The 24,072-nt window shown below is 41.1% G+C and overlaps 2 protein-coding genes across 6 annotated transcripts; one reads left to right on the forward strand and one right to left on the reverse strand.

Annotated features, from left to right (window-relative positions):
- Positions 1–781: 781 nt before the first annotated feature.
- Positions 782–10,010, forward strand: rnf34a (ring finger protein 34a). Of its 2 annotated transcripts, XM_074638558.1 has the most exons (8): positions 782–914; positions 2,661–2,879; positions 3,852–4,238; positions 4,855–4,917; positions 6,000–6,201; positions 6,378–6,407; positions 6,641–6,682; positions 7,356–7,608. In XM_074638558.1, exons 1-8 carry the CDS (start codon positions 909–911, stop codon positions 7,541–7,543), a joined length of 1,137 nt encoding a protein of 378 aa, XP_074494659.1. In that variant the 5' UTR covers positions 782–908; the 3' UTR covers positions 7,544–7,608. The 2 variants fall into 2 exon arrangements, with proteins under 2 accessions (XP_074494659.1, XP_074494660.1); XM_074638559.1 differs by lacking the exon at positions 6,641–6,682 and having other exon boundaries at positions 7,356–10,010.
- A 916-nt stretch (positions 10,011–10,926) lies between these two features.
- On the reverse strand, positions 10,927–21,859 carry kdm2ba (lysine (K)-specific demethylase 2Ba). 4 transcript variants are annotated; one of them, XM_074638557.1, is made up of 10 exons: positions 21,682–21,859; positions 17,523–17,744; positions 16,055–16,198; positions 15,209–15,295; positions 14,519–14,803; positions 13,604–14,421; positions 13,337–13,500; positions 13,067–13,228; positions 12,715–12,933; positions 10,927–12,154 (listed from the first exon to the last, which is right to left on the reverse strand). In XM_074638557.1, exons 1-10 carry the CDS (start codon positions 21,733–21,735, stop codon positions 11,973–11,975), a joined length of 2,337 nt encoding a protein of 778 aa, XP_074494658.1. In that variant the 5' UTR covers positions 21,736–21,859; the 3' UTR covers positions 10,927–11,972. The 4 variants fall into 4 exon arrangements, with proteins under 4 accessions (XP_074494658.1, XP_074494656.1, XP_074494657.1 ...); XM_074638555.1 differs by having other exon boundaries at positions 14,519–14,810; positions 15,207–15,295; XM_074638556.1 differs by having other exon boundaries at positions 17,523–17,747; positions 21,682–21,858.
- Positions 21,860–24,072: the final 2,213 nt, after the last annotated feature.

Genomic DNA, 24,072 nt, shown 5'->3' on the forward strand with positions numbered 1-24,072 from the left:
CAATCTACTGCTCCACACTCCAGTCCAGTAGGTGGCGGTGATACCTCAAAGCTGAAGAAGAAGAAATGGTGGTCAATATTATTATTATTATTATTATTATTATTATTATTATTATTATTATTATTATTATTAGTTATTAATTTGAATTTTATTTAATTTAATTTTTTATTTTTTATTTTTTATTTTTATTTTTATTTTTATTTTTATTTTTATTTCAATTTCTTTTTAATTTCAATTTTTTCCAGTCCAGTAGGTGGCGGTAATACCTGAAAGCTTAAGAAGAAGAAGAAGAAGTGGTGGTCAATATTATTATTTTATTTTATTTTATTTTATTTTATTTTATTTTATTTAATTTTATTTTATTTTATTTTATTTAATTTTATTTATTTTATTTATTTATTTAATTTATTTAATTTATTTATTTTATTTTATTTTATTTTATTTTATTTTTTATTTATTTATTTTTTAAAGTTTTTATTATTTTATTAATTATTCTTTCTTTTTTTTCTTTTTTTAAACAGTCCCTTTAAAATATATATATATATTTTAATAATAATAATTAAATTATAATAATTTAAGTACTAATAATATATCAATCAAAATATTTTAATTATAATAAGTACAAATTAATAATCTTTTATTCAATTATCATAAAACAGGAGGAAAACACTAAATCTTCCTCAATTCTGCATGTGAGCTGTGAAGGGCAGCACCGTGCTGCAGCAGCAGAGAGAGAAACAGCAACAGCAGCAGCAGCAGAAGCAGAAGCAGAAGCAGCAGTAGGAGGGTCTGGTCTGGTCTCCACCGTCGCTCTCATCACATCAAGACGCAAATAAAGAAGTGATGCTCCATATTGCAATGTCCACTCCGTCAACCTCCTCTTTCGCAGTAGACACGCCGGAGCTGCAATGAAGGTGCTGTTTTGTTTACATAACCTCCTAAACAATGTTTATCTCTGCTTTGACCAACAGCAAGCTAGTTAGCTGTTAGCTCATGCTAGCTAACAGCTAACTAACTGTCATAACGGTCGTTCAGGCAGCAACTCTTCACAGCTGTCACTAAACACTGAGTTGACTTTAATGTTAACATTATTTGGGTACCTTTTATTAGACAATATGTTTTAGTTATTCTCTGCTTTAACGTTAAAGTCAGTCCAGAAACATCTGAGCTAACGTTAATGCAGCTAACTAGCTTAGCATTGTGTTGTTGGTGCTGTAGCAGTGTTTTGACAGTTCTAACGTTCAGCTCAGTGTCTGCACGGGTTGTGCTTTATTACTGTGTTAAAATAGCACTGTGGGAAGATATTTATAATATAATAAGCACCCATATTTGGCCTTCTATCTTAGCTTTTATTTTTAGCTTGTTTTTATTTTCTAATCTTTAATGTTTTATGTTTTTATAACTGTTTTTATTATGTCTTAATGTTGTTTTGCACTTTGTCGCAATGTTTCCTTACTCCTGCTGGCTTACAAAGCACTAAAGGGTTTAGGGGCCAGAATACATGTCTGATCTTCTGCTATGTTATGAACCATCCAGACCTCTCTGGTCATCTGGATCAGATCTGCTTAGTGTCCCCAGAGTCAAAACTAAACATGCAGAAGAAGCAAAGTTCAGTTTTTATGCACCAAATATCTGGATCAAGCTCCCAGAAACCTGCAGGACCAACTCCAACTCTGACTTCTTTTAAATCAAAGCTTCAAACTTTACTGTTTGCTGCTGCTGCCTTTTATTAAACCAGATAATGATCTTATACTGCACTACAGCGTTTTACTCTTGTGTGTTATATTCTAGTAGCAGTAGTAGTAGTAGTAGTAGTAGTAGTTGCAGTAGTAGCAGTAGTATTAGTAGTAGTAGTTGTAGTAGTAGTAGCAGTAGTAGCAGCAGTAGTAGTAGTAGTAGTTGTAGTAGTAGCAGTAGTAGTAGTAGTAGTTGTTGTTGTAGTAGTAGTAGTAGTACTAGTAGTAGTTGCAGTAGTAGCAGTAGTATTATTATTAGTAGTAGTAGTAGCAGTAGTAGTAGTAGTAGTAGTTGTTATAGTAGTAGTAGTTGTTGTAGTTGTATTATCAGAAGGAGTAGGAGCAGTTGAATAAAGATTCAAAGAACAATACTGTAATCAATAATAATCAATAATCAAAAGATTTTGTATTCTACAAATACTCTATTATGGATACAACTCTGAGTTATTTTAAATCAAAGCTTAAAACCTTCCTGTTTGCTGCTGCTGCCTTTTATTAAACCAGATAATGATCTTATATACTGCACTAGAGCTTTTACTCTTGTGTGTTATACTCTATTTTAGCTTCTATCCTAACTTTTATTTTTAGCTTGTTTTTATTTTCTAATCTTTAATGTTTTTATAACTGTTTTAATTATGTCTTAATGTTCTTTTGCACTTTGTCGCAATGTTCTTGAATGTTTATGTAAAGCACTTTGAATTGCCCTGTTGCTGAAATGTGCTATACAAATAAAGCTGCCTTGCCTCTTTCTGTCTGCACGGTTTGTGCTTTATTATTGTGTTAAAATGGCACTGTGGGTAGTTATTCATAAAATAATAATCACCAATATTTGTCCTCTATACAAAGAAAAGGAGTTGTTTGTGTGATAACCATATGCATTAATGATGCTTAGCAACCATTCATGTAACATTCTGACTTTATCAGGCAGGGGCCTCGTCCATGTGGGCTTCATGCTGTGGTCTGCTGAATGAAGTCATGGGTACTGGGGCCGTCAGAGGCCAGCAGCCAGGGTTTGGAGCCGGTGCTGGACCCTTCAGATTTGCCCCCAGTGCGGGATACTCCACATACCCGCCCACCAGCTCAGGGAGTCCCAGTCTTGTATGCAAGGCCTGTGGTCAGGTCTTCTCAGTATTCAGGAGGAAGGTAAGTATCTGGATTTTTCTGTGGTGATTCCAGTGTGTAATGTTAATTAGTCTACTGACTTAATGAGAAGGGGAAAGGTGCATGTGTAGAAGCAGAGGGAGTTATTAGATGAATATTTTAGACAAGAGGTGCTAATTACTTGCTGTACTTGGCTGTGGAAAATGGAGTCATCTAGTTTTTGACATGTAGATAGAGTGCATGTTTTTAAGCTCATTTGTAGTCTACATTTGTAATGGGTCTTCATGTTTTTAATGCTGTCCAGTCAGTGGACTTAAAAGTTAAATAAATTAAGCTTGTATAAGCATAAAATCCTAATTATTACTTAGTTCAAATTGTTAAGCACTTATAGAGCAGAGCACAACTAACTGACCACTGTCTTCTAAAGAGCTGAAACAATATCTTGCTGTGTGGGGGGAAAAAGGCTAAACTTAATTTAATTCACACCCAGAGGCTACTCATTTCTAATGAAAATGCTGAACCGTTCTAGCTGATTGCAGAGACAGATGGACACCATACTAGTGCTCATGTTCATGCATGGCTCAGGGAGGGTCTCATTCTGTCTGAACCCTGTGCTTACTCGCTTACTGTGCCAGTCTAATCCCACGTCTTGCATTTATTACTGTTTGATGTTTGTCACTTAAAAGAAATGAGCTGACTCTTGCCTCTGTGCCAGGAGAGGTAGAGCAGATGTGAGTGATTGAAAATGCAGGAATTAAAGGTCTACTGACATTGATATGCTTTCCAGTAATTTGATAAGTGTCGTCTCTCCACTTTTCCTGTTTTCCTCATTTTTATGTCATATCACAATTTAATGTTGAAATTTGAAAGTAAGGGTTGGATACAAACATTTAGTAGTTTTACACACTTGTATGTCAAATGCTGCATTCTTTTATGAGGGAGTGTTGGTAGAAGTTGTCCCTAAATTTCGTAATTTCCATCATCTTGTTTTTTTTCTACTTTCTGTTTCTGCAGTATATTTGCTGCGACTGCAGGAAGAGCTTCTGCTCTCTGTGCTCCGTGCTGCAAGAGAATCTGCGCATTTGTGCCACATGTCACTTGCTGAAGGCAACAGCCTTTCAGCGGCCGCGGCTCATGCGCCTACGAGTCAGGGACCTGCGTCAGTACTTGCTGCTCCGTAACATCCCCACCGATACCTGCAGGGAAAAAGAGGACCTGGTGGACTTGGTGCTCTGTCACCAAGGCATCGAGGAGGAGGAGGACCCCGACACGGGCAGTCTCCACTCGCGCTCCCTGTATACACCGACCCCTTCTAACACGCAGTCGGCCTCGGAACTGTCTACTTTTGTCGCCTCTCAGGAGGAGCAGCTCAGCAGGAGTGATAGCTCTGATACCAACCAGGTCAGGACACGTAAAATTGAATGAGTTGGCACGTAAAATTATTAACCTAAAAATTAGAATTTTCAATGATGGTGGCCTGTAGGCACAATGCTTACATCTCTAAAGATTCCACATGTTTTTTTCTACAGGTCTTTAGGTTATTTGTGCAGATCTCATACATCATGTCATCACTTCAGGCTGACTATTTGTTGAGCTGTCACAAATGAGTCTATGGTAACCACTTGACATGTCACCAAAGACAAATATAGAAACAAAGGGAGGGTTATTGTTGATTCTTTCATTCCGGCTTTACTACAATTTGTAAGCCAGCTAAAAAGAAAAGTGATCCAGATTTTAGAAAGCAGAGAGGCAAAACAGTAAAAGAGGGAATATGAACAACTGGCACTGAAAAGGGAGCTTGGCTCCAAGCAGCCAGGATCCACTATAAATACTTGTACTTGGCCTGCTTAGGGAGCAGTAAGCTTTTCTATGAATGGAAGGTATGAGACATTGTTCTTCCCAAGGTGTCAATGAGCTGTCTGGAGACTACAGGGGCTAATCCTGATCCTCAGTTAACTGGCTTGTTCCTTGCGCGTAGCGCTCACTAATGCTTGTTATTGCTGCTGTTGTGTTGCAGGATGTCGGTGATGCCACATCTGTGTCTCTCCTCAACCTGGACCCCAGTGAACACACTCCTGAGGTGATCAAATTTCCTGCTGTCATTATGAGATGATTCATATGTGAAGTATTGACAATTGCATTTCATTTCTGTTGCTGAATGTTGATACTGGAGCATATGTAGAAATAATTGGTGACACAGCTATATATATAATTTTGTGTTGCGACTTTTAGAGTGCAAGGAAAGCAATATAAGGGCTGAAAATTAGATGCTTAAAACTTGGATGAAATGAAAAAAACAATAAAATGCAATTTATATGAGATTCTACCAGAGAGCCAGAGAGTTTTGCTAAGCATGCTTTCTGAAATAGCTTTCCCCGTGCTGCAAAAATGTGCAACGTCTTGCAGATTGCACCGCTCAATATACTTCAATTTTCAGATTTAAGTCAGAAAGTCCTTTTTGCACAAAAGTAGCAGTAAGAAACCCCTTTATGATGCATCTTGGGAAAAAGGAGATTTTAAATTACATAACTATCAAGTGGTGGTGCATTATTACTGTTTGTGCCTTCAAATGGGGTCGTGTTTACCAGGTTCATGAGAAGAGTCCATATGCATAATTTCGGTGCATAAAAAGTGAATATATTGTCATTTTAGTCATTTATTTTTTTTCTACGTAATTTTATAATATGTCTGAGGAAATTCTTGATATTCCCAACGGCCTCATCTTTTTCCTCTCTCATTATGCCTTTGCATTTCCTGCATTATGTTACCAACTTGCAAGCTTGCTAGATTGTTAGCATCTGTGGCTTCTAGATGCCGACAGTAACGTTAACATTGCCGTGGCTTTGCAGCGGTGTTCTCACGACTTGAACGCCGAGCATATCGTGTACACGACTTCCCATGTTGTAATCACAAGCTCACAAGTTTCATTTGAAGGCACCAAATTAAACACAACACATGAACAATTCTGGGAAATATGAGCTGTATATAAATCTAACCTTCATACTGACTACTGGAATTTTTAATGATCCTGAGTACAATTTTTTTTGCTGCGTGCCATTGTTGCTACCCCATTTCACGGTTTTGCATGAGACTAAGTTTGTCATGAGAATCTCAACGTCCGGTTTTATTTCATCCCTAACGTCTCGATTCCCGCTCCCTCAGGTGAGTCCTCAAACGCGACGTCGGGCCAGAGCTTCTCTCTCGGACATCGCCAGCTTGAGGGACATCGAGGGCCTGTCCGTCAGACAGCTGAAGGAGATCCTCGCCAGGAACTTCGTCAACTATTCGGGGTGCTGCGAGAAGTGGGAGCTGGTGGAGCGCGTCAGCAGACTGTACAGAGAGACGGAGGAGAACAGGAAATCATGTGGGTATTAACTTTGTCAATCTGAGTTAATGCTGTATGCTTTAGTTTGGCAGTATAAAAATGTCATAATTAATTAGATTTACTATAGAATGTATCTACTAAACAGAGTTTAGCCTGTATTCTAATATAGCTTTTTTCTAAGTTGATATAGTAATTTAAATTTCTTTTTCTTGCAGTGGAAAATGTGAGCAGTACTGTAACCACAGGTAAGCTGTCACTCAACTGTGTGCGCAATGTCCTAGATGTCAGTGTTTTATACCACATCCTGTTTTTAACCATAGAAACCTAATATCTCTGCTTCCTCTGACAATATGAATACACTGTAGGTAATAATGATATGTTGCAATAAGTTGCACTGATCACAAGCAGAGAAATGAGTTTTCTCATTCAGAATCATGATGAAATGTCTCTTGCTTGCTTTACTCCTTCCACGCTAAAGTGGTGGCCCTCCCCCCTCCTATCTGCAACGGGGCCATCGGAGGTAAGGCTTATAGATTCCTCGCCACTGTTGCCGTGGTCACACGCACCACCTGTGACTCGCCTCTCCATCGTACGAACAGTGTCGCCACCACATCTGTATTCACCGGGAACCCATTTCTCATTCGTTATCCAACTTTTCCTCTTTGTGAAATCCCTACATGTTCTCCTCCCTGTGGGATAGCATTTATTGTGAGGGTCTGTTTTTAATTGAGGATGAAAATGAATTAATCATTTATCCCACAACTCAAGAACAGAAATTTGAATATTTCAGTTTTGTCATGCTCCAGGAACATTGATCCACCATGAGATCAATCTCCTCGTCGTCATCTATTCATGTGCTTCAACGTGTGAAGCGAATCATACTGAGAGAACTGCAGTATGTTGACTGTGTGTATTCACTCTCTTACCAGCACGCTCCCAGTGATAACGACTGTGTGGTCGTCATAGAAACACCTTGACACGTAGTCATAGCAGGCATTGACAATTTTGAGGAGATTGCGAGCATGACCTTACCGAGATAAGGCACACTGGAGGTGTTTTATTAAGCTTCTGAGTATGTTGCTGGCCCCTTGTCCCTCCTTAGTGCATGAAAAAACTCTGTTTTTGTTTTTTAGCACGTTTGTGTTTAAGTAGTTTCCTAACATTTCCAGTCACCACTCTGTGTCTTTTGTCAGATGGCGAGAAGGGTCCGCTGACGACCGCCGACGACAACCTCTGCAGGATCTGCATGGACGCCACGATCGACTGCGTTCTCCTGGAGTGCGGCCACATGGTCACCTGCACCAAGTGCGGCAAGAGGATGAACGAGTGCCCGATCTGCAGGCAGTACGTCGTGAGGGCCGTGCACGTCTTCAAGTCCTAATGCGATGCCGCGGCACCTGCAGCTCAGACTGAGACTGTACATTAAATCAACCATGCAGCTCATAACCTTTGAATCCCCAAAAGACTTATTTTGTGGATGTTCCATGTTTGTATTCCCTACAACTCACATTATTTGCACATTGAAATATTATGAGAAATGTGTTTTTCTGAAGAATTTGACTTCACCAGTGGGCAGACTAGCGAAGGATCATGCCCTCCTCCTCCGAGGGTAAACATATCTCTAATCTGTGTTCATTCCTAAGTGTCTGTTTTGCTTTTCTTACAATTTTTCAAAAGCAAAGAATGTGTGGCACTCAGCCACGTACAGTCTCGTTAAACACAACTCTTCACCCTCAGACCTGCCTATAAACTGTAGCTTAAGAGCACCTCTCTTTACAACCGCTGCAAGTGACTACATATCTTAGTAACACCAGGAAGACAGACGCATACTGAACCTCACCACAGGAGAGAGGGCGAGTGAAAAAGGTGCCAAATAATGGGTCATCATGCCCTTATGCTTCTCACCCATTCCCCCCCTCGACTGTGTGGGTCGGTGTGTGGCTGTTGATTTTTCAGCACCTTTTAAACATAGACGGTATTTATAGATGGACGTCGCGTCTCCACTTCCTCCCACTGTACAAAAGTGAGGCCAAAATATCCCGGATAAGGGAGCTGCAATCTTGAGATATCAACGCCTTTTGCGCAGCAGTTATCGGGGGGGGCTGAGGCCGTGGTATGGAGGTCCCGCCCACACACCCGCCCGAGCCAATCACGAGTCGAGCACGGCTGCAGCTTGCTAGCGTGAGCCACCTCGCTGCTATGTTAGCACAGCGGCAGCTGTTTGGCTAGAAAGACACAACAACTAAACATAATACTGTATCTCTAGAACCACATTTATGATCAAACTGACGCATGTTCTATTTCAGACCTATGACTGTTATGGAAAGTTTAAGTTACATCTCCTCTGTCGTACGATTCCCTAATACTACTTCAACTACTTCACTCAGAGCAGCTGTCAATCACAGCTGTCAATCATGACGTCTCACCCCCTTTTTATAGCATCAAATAACTCATTTTAAACTAAACTTATCAGAAAAATGCATTTGACTTTTTAAGTTTGGCCCATGGCCCATCCGCTATCATGGATTGTGCATGATTTATGACCTATACTGCAGCCAGCCACCAGGGGGCAATCAAGATGTTTTGGCTTCACTTCCGGGGAGCTGTCATATCGTCCATCTTTATGTACAGTCTATGGTTTTAACAGAGAGCACTTTGTTCACACTGTGTGTTAACGCACCACTGCTCACAACCCACTGCAAACTATGACCAGTAATGGTGGCTGAGGTAGCACGCGTACTGATTCTTGAATACTTGTCTAGACTTCGGCTAGACGGGTGACGTTCGGAAGGCTACTAACTTTGTTTGTCAGCGGGAAAAAAAGCTAATCATAAATCGCTGAGTTTGTGTTTTCTTTCCAAGTTAAACTCAGTGTTACTGCAGGTGCTCTGCCGTTTTGACTCAAGGATATTGCTGATGGTGATTTTACGATGAAGTCGATGCATTATTCATCATATTCACTTGTTTTGTTATAGAAGCATATTGCATATTGTAATGCATTACACATTTAAATGCTCACACAAAGTCTGTCATTGCAGCAATAGCTAACCTCCGCTGTCACCTCTGTCTCGGCACGTCAGTGCAGACAAAAGACAAAAACCGGTGCTAACTCATCCAACCATGTTCCCCGTTTTCCAGCTGAACTGTGGATGTGAAACTCTGAATGTTTAATTTTTCATTTGTCGGTGTATATTGTTGGGAGTGGAATGAAGTGTCTTAAGTTGCTTTTCTCTCATGTAGGAGTAATGTATTGAACTAATAACTATTCAAAGATATAGCTACGAGTTTACTGACACCTGTGGTATAGAAAGTATATAGAAATAATGACTTGCTAATGTACATTTGCATATAATGATCCATATGAGATGTATATATCTATATTTTTTTTCCATTTGATTTAAATTGTGTAATATCAGATTAATTGAAATGTCCCCGGGATTGGGTTAGTTTATTATTACAGAGTTGCGTTTTCCTGTCAAGTGGTTTGAAATGTGTTTTAATCTGCATTGGTTTGCCTGAACTATCTGTTCCTTTTGAACAAGAGCATGACGACAACAACCTGTATGACACTGGTTATGTTATTCCCCCCCCATCTTCTCCACCTATAAAACTCAATTTACTCCCAATCCCCCCCCCCCACCCAACCCCCTTAATCCTGCTCATTTAGCTCTGTACCCACACAAAGTCAACATTGCTGCTATTAGAGTAAAGATGTCCCTTACAATCATGAACAGTAGCGGAGCAGGTTGCACTTTTCCTTTAGAGAGGGTGTAATTGTGTGCAAGGTTCGGTCTTTGTATTTGGGAATGTTGAACTTTTTATTTTGGTAATTAAAGATTTTAATTAAAGTCTGTTTTTGTATACTCACGCATCTAAAGCAGTGTCCCTGTATGACCTATAGAACCGTGTGCTAATCTGTTGATTAATACAACAGATTAACACAAGACGATCAACAATTTTGAAAGTTGAGTCATATAAAGGAAGTCAAAAACACCAAACGTTCAGTGGTTTTAGCTTGTCAAATATGAGGACTTGCAGGATTTCCGTTTTATATTATTGTAATTGTAAATGTATAATAGTAAAACACTGACAGGGAACATTTTAGTTCCCTCTTTTCATACTTTAAATACATTTAGCTGATAATACTTTTACTTAAGTAAGGGTTTGAATGCAGGACTGTTACTTGTAGTGGAGTATTTTCACAGTGTGGTACCTTTACTGAAGTTAAGGACCTGAATACTTCTTCCACCACTGAGGCTGATGAGAATGCAACTAGTTTTGCAGGGATTTAGTCCAAAGGGTATTTTCCAAAGTACTGCACAAATTAAAATTTGGACCTGACGATGGCACTCAGGATCAGGTTAAAGGATCAGGTTAAAGGATCACCAAAGTGATGACAATCCATCAAGTAATTGTAGAGACAATTCAATAGGACGTTATCACGGAAGAGAAAAACCACAAGTGTAATGAAATATGAAATGAATTATTAATGAAATGAATGATGGCTGAATTCTGTTTAGCTGCTTAGCCTATCAAAACCACAAATGTCAACCTCAGTAGTGCGAGAGGAAAAAGTCAGAGTCTGCAGCATTTAGTTTCTGGGGAGCAGGAATGTCTTTATGAAAAGTCACGATATTCTATCAGGTATATCAGTCCGGAGCAAAGGGCTGGACGGACTGACTTGGCATTCCTAGAGCCAAAGCCGCTATAAATCACTCTCATACCCACATATTTATCTCCTGGCAAACTGACAAGACTCAGTGATGGTACAAATGAAATTCTTTTAATGCATATTAGCACTTAATTTTTGGATTTACAAATATAAACATTATCACATTCACCTGACCAGCACAACACACCCTGAAATACACACAACACCTACTGTATGGAGTTATTATTCAAACGTAATGCAAATGAGTTACAGTATTTGCAAAAGTCTTTCTTAAACCTGTATGGAGAACCAGATGTGTGGGGTTGACTGCATCATAGAAAGCCAGTGTCAGGTAACTGACTTTTAGGGGGTTAAACTCCACCGACTGGACGCTGCAACAGGCTCAAAACCACCCCGATAAATTATTTGAAAGCATTATTTGACCCAGCTCTGAGACATCCATGTCAAGTTACTAAATAAATGAATAAATACAAAAACTGTCATAAAAAAAAATCAATAAATTAATGTTGAAATGTTGGAGAAAAGCCCGTCAAACACAACACTCAACAATTTATAAAAGTATTAAGGAAAGTGAAGACATGAGGGTGTAACAGGAATATGAAATCTGTTTTTATCATTCTTGAAATACATTCTAAATATTTGGGAAGTAGTTATGATAATTTAGTCTTTCTGTACAGGTTATTTTTTTTTTTTTATCTGATACTGAAGTTACATTAATGTCAAATACAGATGTTGGCACATAGACGACATTGTTGTATGAAGGCAAACTGAGGAAGGGTACGGTTCACATGCCATGCAGTCTCTCTGTGATATTTAGCTCCTGAGACACTGTAAACACATGAAGTTATGCTTGTATAAAAATACTGTGTTTTCAAATATTTAAAGAATAAAAATAAACAACCCAACAGTCAAATACAAGCACGTCTTTATAAAAGTACAATCGCAACACAAATACATGCATGCTGTTTTTCTCTTTGTCTGTCCAGTGAGCGTTTGTCACCTCCGTCCAGGAAATCCGTCTCTCGTTTCAGTTCGTTCACTGTGACACTGATTCAGAGACTAGTTCAAAAAAGAAAAAACAACTTGTTCCAATAAGTGCAAAGACAGTCTTTCAATCGTTTTATGTCCCGTTTAGGAGCTAGCTGGTCTTCTGCAGCAGTTTGTCCTCTTTCAGTCTGAACGGTACGCTTACAGACATCTCTGCGATGAACCTTTCGCAGGCCGTTTTGGTCACCTGCTTGCAGAAGCGGAGGTCGATCTGACAGATGCTTCCGCAGCGCTTGAAAAAGTTTAGGGAATGGTCCGTGACCCGGTTACAAACTGAAGGGAAACAGAGAGAAACAATAAGCTTGATATCTCAAAATGCATGATGATTATGTATATTGGACAAATTATCTAGCAAACGCAAAACTCTAACATGATCCTGTGTTTTCCTATGTGCTCTATTGAAACTGGACACAGCAGCCAGACTCAATTTACAGTGATGTCAAGATGCTACAACATTCACCTTTAACTATATTTCATTTCATGTAGTGGTATTTTTGTGGCTTTTGGTAAAGGTACAGTGTGTAGGATCTGGTGGCATCTATCTGTGTGGTTGCTCTGAGGCCATCCTACCATAATAACACAACTATAAGAGCAACCGAAGTCAGATGGCGGCTCACATTACCGCAGTTTCACAAGCGTGTCGAAGAACTACGATGGCCTTATTCTGATGTTTTTGGATTGTAGTTTGGCATAACCTGCCATTAACTTCTTTTCTGTTTAGATACATAGGAGGGGAAATCCAAGTTGAAGCATCTAACTTCCTGCTACATCACGCCTGTAAGTCAGCCCCCAGGAACCACTGCACTAGTGCCCGTGTGTTACTACGCTCTCACCTGACAGGTTGATGTCTGTGAGGGAGTCTCTGGTCGTGGTCCCTGCTGCTGTCAGCAGGTTGACCGACTGGTCGTTGATGTGGTTGCAGTAGCTCAGGTCCAGCGTGGACAGAGAGGGCATCTGACGACTGATGAGACGCAAAGACGTGTCGGTGATGTCGAGCCCTGCCAGCCGCAGGTCCTCCACGTTTCGTAGCTTGCAGCGGTTGTCCAGCTGACCTGTCAGTCGGTCACATGAAGAACATCACCGATCAATTTATGGATTTTTATCAACAGGTGCATGACAGTCAGTGCATGAATAAAAACCCCATCCATGGCAGTGCTTGCTCTTTGTTGACCCACGTTGAGTTACCTGGTCTGTTGTCTGTGGGGGGCGAGAGGAGGTCCCTCATCTGTGCGTCTTTGAGTCCCTCCACCCACTGGACATCCAAGGTGCGCAGCAGAGGGCAGCTGGAGGTGCAGAGCGCCGATACGGCAGCCCAAGAACACCCCGATAGCCTTAACACTCGCAGACCTGAAAGACACAGCAGGAGCACTTTTAAATACTGATGCAGAACAAGAGAAACAAATAAAAAGAGAGAGAGAATTTCCTTTGTCTAGACAGATCAACAATCACTCATACCTGGCAATCTATTAATAAGCCAGCTTAATTGTTTCTTGGAAATGTTGGTCCAACTGAGGTCCAGGGAAAGTGGCTGCCGGCGGATAATCCCACTTAGCATGAGTGGAGTGATGGAGGTGCAGCGGTTCAGATCGATCTTTGTCCAAAGTCTCTTATCACAACACCTGCACGTCACAAAGAAAGGTTTGTTTCAAAGATTTGTAGATTCTGTGCAGCAATACTTGAAAATGTAAACATGCTATGTTAAAGAGTGTGCCGTGTGCTTACCATCTGTTCCACGTCTTGCAGACTCTCATGCAGACGCACAGCTCCTGGTGTGTGAGATAGCCAAAGATCTTCATCCACACCTCGCGCTGTATGACGTGCGTTTTGCCGTCTTTTAGCGGCAGTCTGTCGGGGGGCGGGCTTATCGGAGGGGGCCGGATGACGTGCCGCTCCATTTGGACGCACTTGGGCGGGGAGTGTGGGGGCACCGGCCGGTTGGTCGGGGTGCTCCTGTTGAAGCCCAGCGGAGTGATCTGGCTCGGGTAGAAGTGTCGCAGCTCCCAGGGCGTCCCGTTCATCTCTCTGGTCTTGAGGTGGGGCCTCTGGTCCCCGAGCTCGTTGCCGTTGCGGAACAACCTCTTGGGTTCCTCGTTTTCCGTCTCCGGCTCCACTTTGAGGGGTTGGCGGTTCTCGTTGGCCAGGCAGTCCTCAGTCTTCTGGATTTCCTGGTTCAGCGCTTTGCTCAGCTCTCGGCTCAGCTCCCTGTTAGGTAAACGGCGCTTGCGGCGAGCTTTCGGACGCGGACCCTTTTCCTGGGTCTCGCTTCCGCCCTCGCTGCTGGGGCCGGCCTGCGGAGAGCTGCAGTGAGACTGATCGCTGTCGCCGACGGGCGTTTTGATGCAGGGATTCAAATGTGTATTCTTAGAGTCTTTTTCCTCCCCTTCTTCTTCTGCGTCTCCGAAACGCCCTTTCCTCTCTACGCTGCCCCGGAAGAGAGGCTCCCTTCCTTCGTCATCCTCCTCGTCATACGCGTCTTCGTCCTCCTCTTCGGTCTTGATTTGATGTAGAAGTTTGGAAAAATAAGGATCATCTGACTTTTCCTGCAAGAAAAAAATATGAGAATTACTAACATTGCTTTGGTTTGGCACAACAAACACTTACATCTAAAATGAAATCAGTCTGTAAATGACAACAAACCTTCTTCCTCAAACCGAGATCCTCTTCCTCATCGTCATCAAACAGCTTCCTCTTCTTCCTCAGCTTGTCCTCAGGCCTGGGCCGGGGGGGCAGGTTGCTGGGGGAGAGCAGCGGCGGCTGTCGGTGGAGGGACTCCTCGGGTCTGTACCTCGGCGTCTCCTCTCTGTCCGGTCTCCTCTTGGCTGCAGCAGCAGAAACGTCTCCCTCCTCCTTCACAGACTTCTGCTCCCTCAGCAGAGAGCCCGGGAGGTTGGAGGCGTACTTGAACCCTGGACCCCTTTTTTGCTTCAATGCCAGAGGGGACAAAAAGGTGCGAGACGACTTTATACCTTTAGCCTATAGCGACCAGAAAAACCAAACTGTTCTACGGTTTTAATAAAGTGTGTCACTGCGATCAAAACACAAAACATGTGTTGTGTCGGTGGTATCCTGCTTCTGTGACAAACAGAGTCACATGTGGGTGACTTTCACAAAAGTATAAACAGGAAGTGGTGAGCTGATCAACACACATAAACTGAATCACTCAAAGCAATACTGAATAAGGAGAGCAACTGTTAACTATGAGTAATACCCAAACTCAGAAAATCTCAGTAGTAATTGTTTTCTGAGCAAACACACTTCAAAACACACCCTTAAGTAAAGCGGTTACATAACCCAACTCCTCACTGACTCACACATATTTGTACTCACTTTTCCACTTTTCCCAGCGTGGTTGCATTTAGGACATTCCCAGCAGTTGGGGAGTTCATCGTTCACCACTCCCGAGGCGTCGCTCACCTGATGAACAGACAAGAAAATGAGCCGGATTCCAACAAGAACAACAAGTTTTAACGGCGTCCTGTGTACAGCTTGGGTTTTTTTAAAAACACAAACAAGAAGACAAGGGAAGTGAAAGTGACTGTTGTGACGTGCGTCTGCTAGGGCAGGTCAGCACAGTTCAACCTCAGCTAACATGCAGACTCTTGCTTTGTGCATTAAACAGAGAAGAGGAGGTAATGACAGCTACTTGAGGAGCTTAAATAAGCACTTCTGTCTAAATCGATGTATAAAAGTGAAAGAGGAACATATTTAAATACTTTAGTTGTTGCATGTTACAAAGCAACTAGACAGCGCTTGTCTGAAAAACTGGTTTGACCAAGCCTGAGCTCGCCTGACATACAGTTGCAAACAGGGTGTGTGCTGCTTTACATTTAGTTTTGGCTTTTACTTCGCAAAATGCATGCCACTCAGATAAGTGTTCTAATCCCTGATCACTTGTATTCTTGAGCATATGGCGGGAGTCAAATCCTCAAACACACTTGAGTCATAAAAACTTGTGAACCACATAATAATGACGAGTGAGTTCTGTGTTATATAAACAACACCACATCCAATTACCTTCAGCGACTACAGTCCAAACGTCTGAGTCACTCACATTATGTTATGATGACCTGGCTGGGATTCCTGGCACACTACTTTAACAGAAATGAGTCACCCGGTGAATGACTCGACTAAGGTGGAGCTGTTCACCCGTTCCCAGGCCGGTCCTCTGCATACCTTGAGACAGTTGGGATGCACAATCTCGTTGCAGATGGAGCACTCCATGAGCATGAAGTTGAACTTTTCCTCCTCTTCCTCCAGTGTGTCCTCTTTCCCCGCTTCTTTGCACACCACGCACACCGCCGTGTGAGGAAGAACCGGCTGCGAAACACAGAGAACATGCAGGAGTTAACACATTTAGCTCAAACAAACCATATTGACTTCCTTTTTCAGAGGTGAAACTGTGACAGTGCACATTGTGTTTGATACACAGCTGTTGTAAATATAAAAATGAGGGCTGTCAAAGTTAACGCGACAATAAAGCGTTGACGCAAATTCATTTTAACGCCATTAATTTCTTAAAATGCATTGTGATTTTTAGGTTGTAGCATAAGATGAAGATACTGGCATCATATGAAACTAAAAAAATCTGAGGAATCCATCAGTACTCCCTCAGATATCGTGGTGTACAAATATGGAACACCAAAATACATGTTATCAAGACCTTGTTATCTTTAGAACATTTTAAAAAGGAAATTATCATCACATTTTTCTTTTTTTTCTGTACTGTTTTTTGTGTGTATTTCATTGTTTTTATTGGATTGTTTTCCACTGTTTGGTTAGGGTTTTTCTGCACATCTTGTGTACTTCTTGTTGTTGTTTAACTTTTGTTGCATTTTTTAAATTTTGTTAGTTTAGATCTTTCTTCCTTTTTTGTTTTTCTTTTTTTTCTCCTGGGGTTGGGGGGGAGGTCATTTGTATAAGCCTGTAAGGCTTCTTGAACTCTACGGACACATTTCTTGTTTTTTTTTTTCATTGACTGGATTTTGTGCAGTTTTATATATGTGTAAATAAATAAATAAATAAAATAAAATAAAATAAGTATCACGTCTAGTTTGTCAAGAAGGAGGCTTAATAACGCTCCAAATTTATGCTAAATTTTAGAGACGAAAAACTGGCAGGGCCATTTTCAAAGGTGTCCCTTGACATCTGACTTCAAGATATGTGAATGAAAATGGGTTCTATGGGTACCCACGAGTCTCCCCTTTACAGACATGACCACTTTATGATAATCACATGCAGTTTGGGGGCAAGTCATAGTCAAGTCAGCACACTGACACACTGACAGCTGTTGTTGCCTGTTGGGCTGCAGTTTGCCATGTTATGATTTGAGCATATTGTTTTATGCTAAATGCAGTACCTGTGAGGGTTTCTGGACAATGTTTGTCATTGTTTTGTGTTGGTAATTGATTTCCAGTAATAAATTTAGACATACATTTGCATAAAGCAGCATTTTTGCCCACTCCCATGTCGATAAGAGTAATAAATAATTGACAAATCTCCCTTTAAGGTACATTTTGAACATTGATTGCGTTTAAATATTTGAATCGATTGACAGCCCTAATAAAAATATTTGTAGAAAATGTGCGTGTGAATGCTTTATAAAAAAATAGTGCTACTTTTTTGAATGTGCCAACCAACTTACAGCAATGCACTGTCTCATGATGCAAGACTGCTTCATGCGCCCCGGCCCCCCAAACTTCTTCATGTCCTTGCAGAAGTGACACTCTCCACACTCCGTCCGGAGGCACGCTTCGCACTTTCGGCATCGCGTCCTCCTGCGCCTGGCTCCGGACGAGCTGCGGTTGGACGGCAGCTTGACGGCCGACGACGTCCCCACCTTGGGCTTCGGCCGGTTGGCCGCCCGCTGCTGGAGGACAAATGGAGAGAGACGAGATGTTAGATGAAGGCAACAAAATTAAAAACTTTCTGTCAGTTGAGGGTGAGAAGTTTGTACCAGGCAGGAAACAACAAATGTGTCAGCCGCTGTGATGAGGGTTTTTAAGCAAGATAATGGGAGAAGCATACTGTATAGTAGACAGCTTATCTGTACTGAGCTGCTGAAGCTGAGCATCAGGACAGATATCAACATGATATGTTGCACCCACACGATATAAGGTTGATTCACTTGTTTGTTTTAGTTATAACAGGCTGGTCCTGCTGCTTTTTGACAATTACACAAGTCAGACATCTGCACACAGCTTTACTGTAACAGTATAATAACAGGTTAACTATTGGACACCAGACGTATGCTGGCATTTAAGTGAAACAAATGATTACTTTCATTACCTATTGTTCTGTTGGTTACATTTACATTTATTCATTTGGCTTTTGTCCAAAGCAACAGAAAAATAAGATAACACTTTTATTATTGAGGCTATAAAATGTCAAAAAATTGTGAAAAATAGCCCATCACAATTTCGCAGAGCCGATGGGGACACCTTCAAAATTGCATTTTTTTGTTGGATCGACAGTCTAAAACTCAAAAATGGTCAAGTTATAAAGACATAAACAGAAGAATGGCTGCAAATCTTCATAATTGAGAAGCTGGAACCAGCGAATACTTGAATGATGATTATCAAAATAGTTGATGGACTAATCAATTAACTGACTAATAGTTTCAGCACTAGATTTGAGAATCGTCTGAAATGGTGTCAAATGAAACGATCGCTGACGTTATCAGATCAAAAGCATGCGTTTATATACAGTAATCAAAAGTGCATCCCCAGCTCTGATCTTTCTGCTAAACTGCACACATACAGCATACTGTGTGTGTGTGACTCACGAGAGTGAATGAAAGGAGATGTAACATGGTGATTAAACTCATCTTACCCTTGTGAGGGCACACACACCACTCAGCTTTGAATCTATGATCCCAATTTCACGTTTGTGAATCTCGCACATTTATTTTTAGTCTCTTCCTTGTTGCCATGGCAGGACTGTAAAGCGCTATGAAAATAAGACAAATCACAGACCGTTACAGTGATTCTTGTTCTAGCAGGAGGGGTTACCTTGGCAACACGTTTGCCTTGCTGGTGGCAACTGTTTGAATAGACGACTGCTAGGGATGGATAAAAATAAGCTCACAGGAGGAGGTTATGATTTAGTGTGAAGCCGCGAGCACTTCTCTGATGTCATGTATTCTTATTCTATTACTACTACTACTGCATAGCATTCCAGCACATTTTGATCTCTAGATAACAACGCTAGAGTGCTACTACGGACAGGTCAAACAGGTAACACGAGACGGAAATAGAACAAGACGTTCCAGGCTAACGACAATTGAGCGTAAACTGTATGTTTTTCCAGCACATTAGCTTGTGTCTTGCCTGCTGTTACTGATGGAGAATGTAGTGTGTAGATAGGGAATAAGCCATCTGACAGCTTTCCATAAATCCATCTGACTACCGTGGAAATATGGGAAGGACACATCAAAAGGACGGGCTGCATGCTGCTGCAGGGTGGCTGTGACTGTCAACATCACACTATGTTTTTGTTGTTCAGCGGCCTCGTTATTTTCCTAACCTTGTCTGATACAACTGTTTTTGTAATATCATATCTAAAGTCTGAAAAAAGCAATTTGAAAATAAAGTGCGAATGCCAAATGTCAACTTGACCACAACAAATGATTGACATTTCTTCCAAGATCTCTCTCTGACATCCACCTGCCTACTTTACTATCAATACAATAAATACAATTGTGACTACAAACAAAAATCAGAGCACTTTTGCAGAGCGTGGTCTCCAAAGCAACCATCAGCTGACGCGTCTTTACTGTAACTCTTGAGCAGTAATATGTCAGGAATTTGGGATTGGTCCCGGAGGTCTTGCGAACAAAAACATGGCCTATATTCTGAGCACAGTCTTCTGACTCAGCTTCAGCGTAGATTTCAGCGGGAGGAAGTCACAAGGCTCATCATTTGTTGTTGCTCATGTACTGTAACAGTGGTCCCCTCAACACAAACCGTCTTCACAATGTGTCACTGCAGCAGAAGAGGTCAAAAAACACCCTCTCTGATGAACTGTTATAGTGGGTGTTGTGGGTGTAAACATTGAGTAAGCGGCACAAGGTGTAAGTACTCTTATGTCAGGACCTCTCATGTTTCTCCAGAATGTCTAATGGAGACTTGTGCAATATCCCATAAGCCCTGTTACGAAGCATTCACTGGAAAGGCACGTCACACCACAAATCAAAACTTTGTAGACTACAGAGAGAAAAAAACAAAACATGCTGTATGTTCCTCCTTCTCCTGGTGCAAAACAAGTGGACACAAAATACTGTTGAAATCAAGCCAACCATTATTGCAATATCCCATAAACCCTGTTACAAAGAATTCACTGGAAATGCACTTCATACCACAAATCAAAACTTTGTCTTAAAGAACTACTGAGACAACAGTTGTATGTTCCTCCTCCTGGTGCAAAACAAGTGACACAAAACAGTGTTGAAATCAAGCCAACCATTATAGCAATATCCCATATATATATCCCAATATCCAGAATGTCTAAAGGAGGCTTGTGCAATATCTCATAAGCTCTGTTATGAAGCATTCACTGGAAGTGCACTTCTTACCACAAATCAAAACTTTGTAGACTACAGAGATAAAAAAACAAAACATGCTGTATGTTCCTCCTTCTCCTGGTGCAAAACAAGTGGACACAAAACACTGATGAAATCAAGCCAAACATTATTGCAATATCCTATTAGCCCTGTTACAAAGCATTCACTGGAAATGCACTTCATACCACAAATCAAAACTTTGTCTTAAGGAACTACAGAGACAACAAGAAACATGCCGTATGTTCCTCCTCCTCCTGGTGCAAAACAAGTGACACAAAACAGTGTTGAAATCAAGCCAAACATTATTGCAATATCCCATAAGACCTGTTAGAAAGCATTCACTGGAAATGCAGGTCATACCACAAATCAAAACTTTGTCTTAAAGAACTAGAGACACAAAAAACACACTAGTGCTGTATGTTCCTCCTCCTGATGCAAAACAAGTGACACAAAACACTGATGAAATCAAGCCAACCATTAAAGCAATATTCACTTGAAATGCACTTCATACCACAAATCAAAACTTTGTCTACTACAGAGACAAACATGCTGTATGCTCCTCCTCCTGGTGCAAAACCCTGTTGAAATCAAGCCAACCATTACATATGACCAGGTTGTTTTGAGGGGTCACTGGACCCCAGTTTGGGACAAACCAAGCACCAGAAGTAGAGTCATTGTTCCTTCACCCCCATCCCCCCTTCCTTGGTTGGTCCCAGCCTAGACAACATTTAGCCTAAAGCCTTCTTAAAGGCACAGAGAGTGGAAGGGGGCAAGTTTAGGAAGTGTGAGGAAATGAATCACAACTATGCAGCAGGACAGGAGGAGAGGTTAACAACCATGTGTACATCACAGCAAGTAGCATGGCAGCTAATGGAGAGGAGGGAAAAGAAAGTGAGGTTCTGGTCACAACCTGGCAACATAAACAGGATGAGAGGTGTATTAAGAGGTGGTCAGTACAAAATGGGTCAGTTATCATGATGTCCCAGGAAGAGAGGACACGGTGTGTTCACGGACATGCTGTATCATTTCTCTGATGAGTCAGTCTAACTGTGTGAACACAACATCTAGCTTCACCTCTTTAACCTGGTTAACTGGAGTAGGAGGTTTCTTAAAAGACACACCGAGAAGAAGAAGAAGAAGACACCGAAAAACAACCATTCCGCTCATAAAAGGCTTTCTATCACAGACATTAATAAACATAAACACAGAGGTCAACATATTGAAATGAAGAGAGAGCTCTGACCTGCTCTGACTCTGAATCATATTCCTCATCGTCTCCGCTCAATGACAAGGCCATGGCTCCTCTCTCTCATCGTTCGTGGTGAACAGCAGAGAAAACTAACATGGCTGAACAAGCCTCCAGCTCAGAGCTCAGATCATTCACCCTCCTCCTTCTCCTCCCCTTCCTCCTCCTTCTCCTTCTTCTTCTTTCAGGTTTAAGGGCGGGTTGGTAAACAACGATTTGGTGATTTACTGCCACCAACTGGTCTGGAGTGATGATCATTCTGGCTGATAATTACTATATCCCCAAAAATAAATAAATACAATAAATAAATAAAAGAAAGAAAGAAAGAAAGAAAGAAAGAAAGAAAGAAAGAAAGAAAGAAAAAGAAAACAAACAACCTGGTTCCCTGAACACAGCACAGTGAACTACTAGCAGCTGCCTGTGTGAAGGAGGAAGAGGAGGAGGAGGTGGAGGTGGAGGGGTTAAAGGAAATGAAATGGTAGATAAGATTGCAAAGAAGGCTACAAAAAATAACTGCATTGATTTGACAGTTAGCTTCTGCAAAACAGAAATGAAGAGCATTATCAAACAGAAACTGAGGGGAAGGTGGCAGAAGCAATGTGAGGAAGAGAGGAAAGGACGGTGGTTTTACAGCGTTCAGAGGAAAGTGGGAGAAATTAAGTCTCTTCTGCACTATACTCATTTTTAACAGTCTCTTTTGCACTATATTCACTTTTTAACAGTCTCTTCTGCACTATATTCACTTTTTTACAGTCTCTTCTGCATTATATTCACTTTTTAATAGTCTCTTCTGCACTATATTCACTTTTTTACAGTCTCTTCTGCATTATATTCACTTTTTAATAGTCTCTTCTGCACTATATTCACTTTTTTACAGTCTCTTCTGCATTATATTCACTTTTTAACAGGCTCTTCTGCACTATACTCACTTTTTTTACAGTCTCTTCTGCACTATATTCACTTTTTTACAGTCTCTTCTGCATTATATTCACTTTTTTACAGTCTCTTCTGCATTATATTCACTTTTTAATAGTCTCTTCTGCACTATATTCACTTTTTTACAGTCTCTTCTGCATTATATTCACTTTTTAACAGGCTCTTCTGCACTATATTCACTTTTTAACAGTCTCTTCTGCACTATAGGGGAGAGTGGGGTAAGATGAGCCAATTTTTGCTTATGCTGTCCTCGAGGTTAGGAAAAATGAGACAGAAGCAGAATGAAAACTTGAACCTTAAATTCAGGATCTCTCCTATCAAATGAAATGATCAGCATGCATCCATAACAAAGCTGTCTGAAAAAAATGACCTTCCCAAAAAAAGTGCTCCTGTGGCTCAACTTGCCCCAGGTAAGGGGTAAGTTGATCCGAGTCAGTGGGTAAGTTGAGCCATCGTGGGGTAAACTGAACATCTGAGTTTTTAAGTTTAAACCTCAGCATAAGTGTGTTAACAAACAGTTTCACAGTTATGAACTTGTGAGAACAAACCACCAGTGAGTTTCAAGACCATTGAAAAATCTAAATATCATTCAATATTCGACTATATTCCAGTCGTCAAGGTTGCAGTGAAATATGAACTGTTGCTCCCTCCTTGCAGTTCCTCCAGCCTTTTGAGGTTGAGGTAGCTCCTTCAGCACATCACTCAGTGGAAAAGATGCCTCATCCTTTTCCTTGAATGCAAAGGTGGGCTTCTCACGTCAAGTGTTCCCCCGGATTCTTCTGAGAAATCTTGCACTCACTTCGTTGCCCTCCAGGCTCTCAACCAAGCCAATGTAATGGTAGCTTCTGCCTTTGGATACAAAGTTTACTATGACAAAGTCACCAACTGACAGATCTGAGATGTCTGATTCACTTCTCTCATCATTAGAACTCTCATGCTCAGAAGTGTCATCAAATGGGATGGCATCACACTCTCCTCAGAACTGCTGTACGCTGTGATTTTCGTCTTGGTCTTTGGTTTGACCTAGGCCTACCTGCTAAACCCTGCTCTTTCCAGTTGTTGGGGACAGGAGTGTTTTTTCTTTCTGCCAATTCCAATGCCAGTTCACAGCATTTCTTTGGAGTAAGGCCATGGAACTGTTCAGCCAGCTTCTTGATATGGTCTGCAAGCTCCTTCTCTACCTCCTCTGTGAGGACCCTCTTTGCCTCTGCTGTTCCACTGTAACCAACTGTTTTAACTTCCTTTATCTCCCTCTTCTATAAAGGTTAACACATAAAAAAATCAAACCAAGTTGTGTAACACTCAACAGTAATACCATTTTATACATCAGAGAATTAATTTGGTTAATTTATGGTGGGGTAAGTTGAGCCAGTGGCTCGGAATAATAGTAGAATATTAGTGAGCCAGTGGCTCAACTTACCCCATAGCCTTTGGCTCACTTTGCCCCATAGC

The sequence above is a fragment of the Sebastes fasciatus genome, chromosome 6, assembly GCF_043250625.1.
Source record: "Sebastes fasciatus isolate fSebFas1 chromosome 6, fSebFas1.pri, whole genome shotgun sequence".
Classification (NCBI taxonomy): domain Eukaryota; kingdom Metazoa; phylum Chordata; class Actinopteri; order Perciformes; family Sebastidae; genus Sebastes; species Sebastes fasciatus.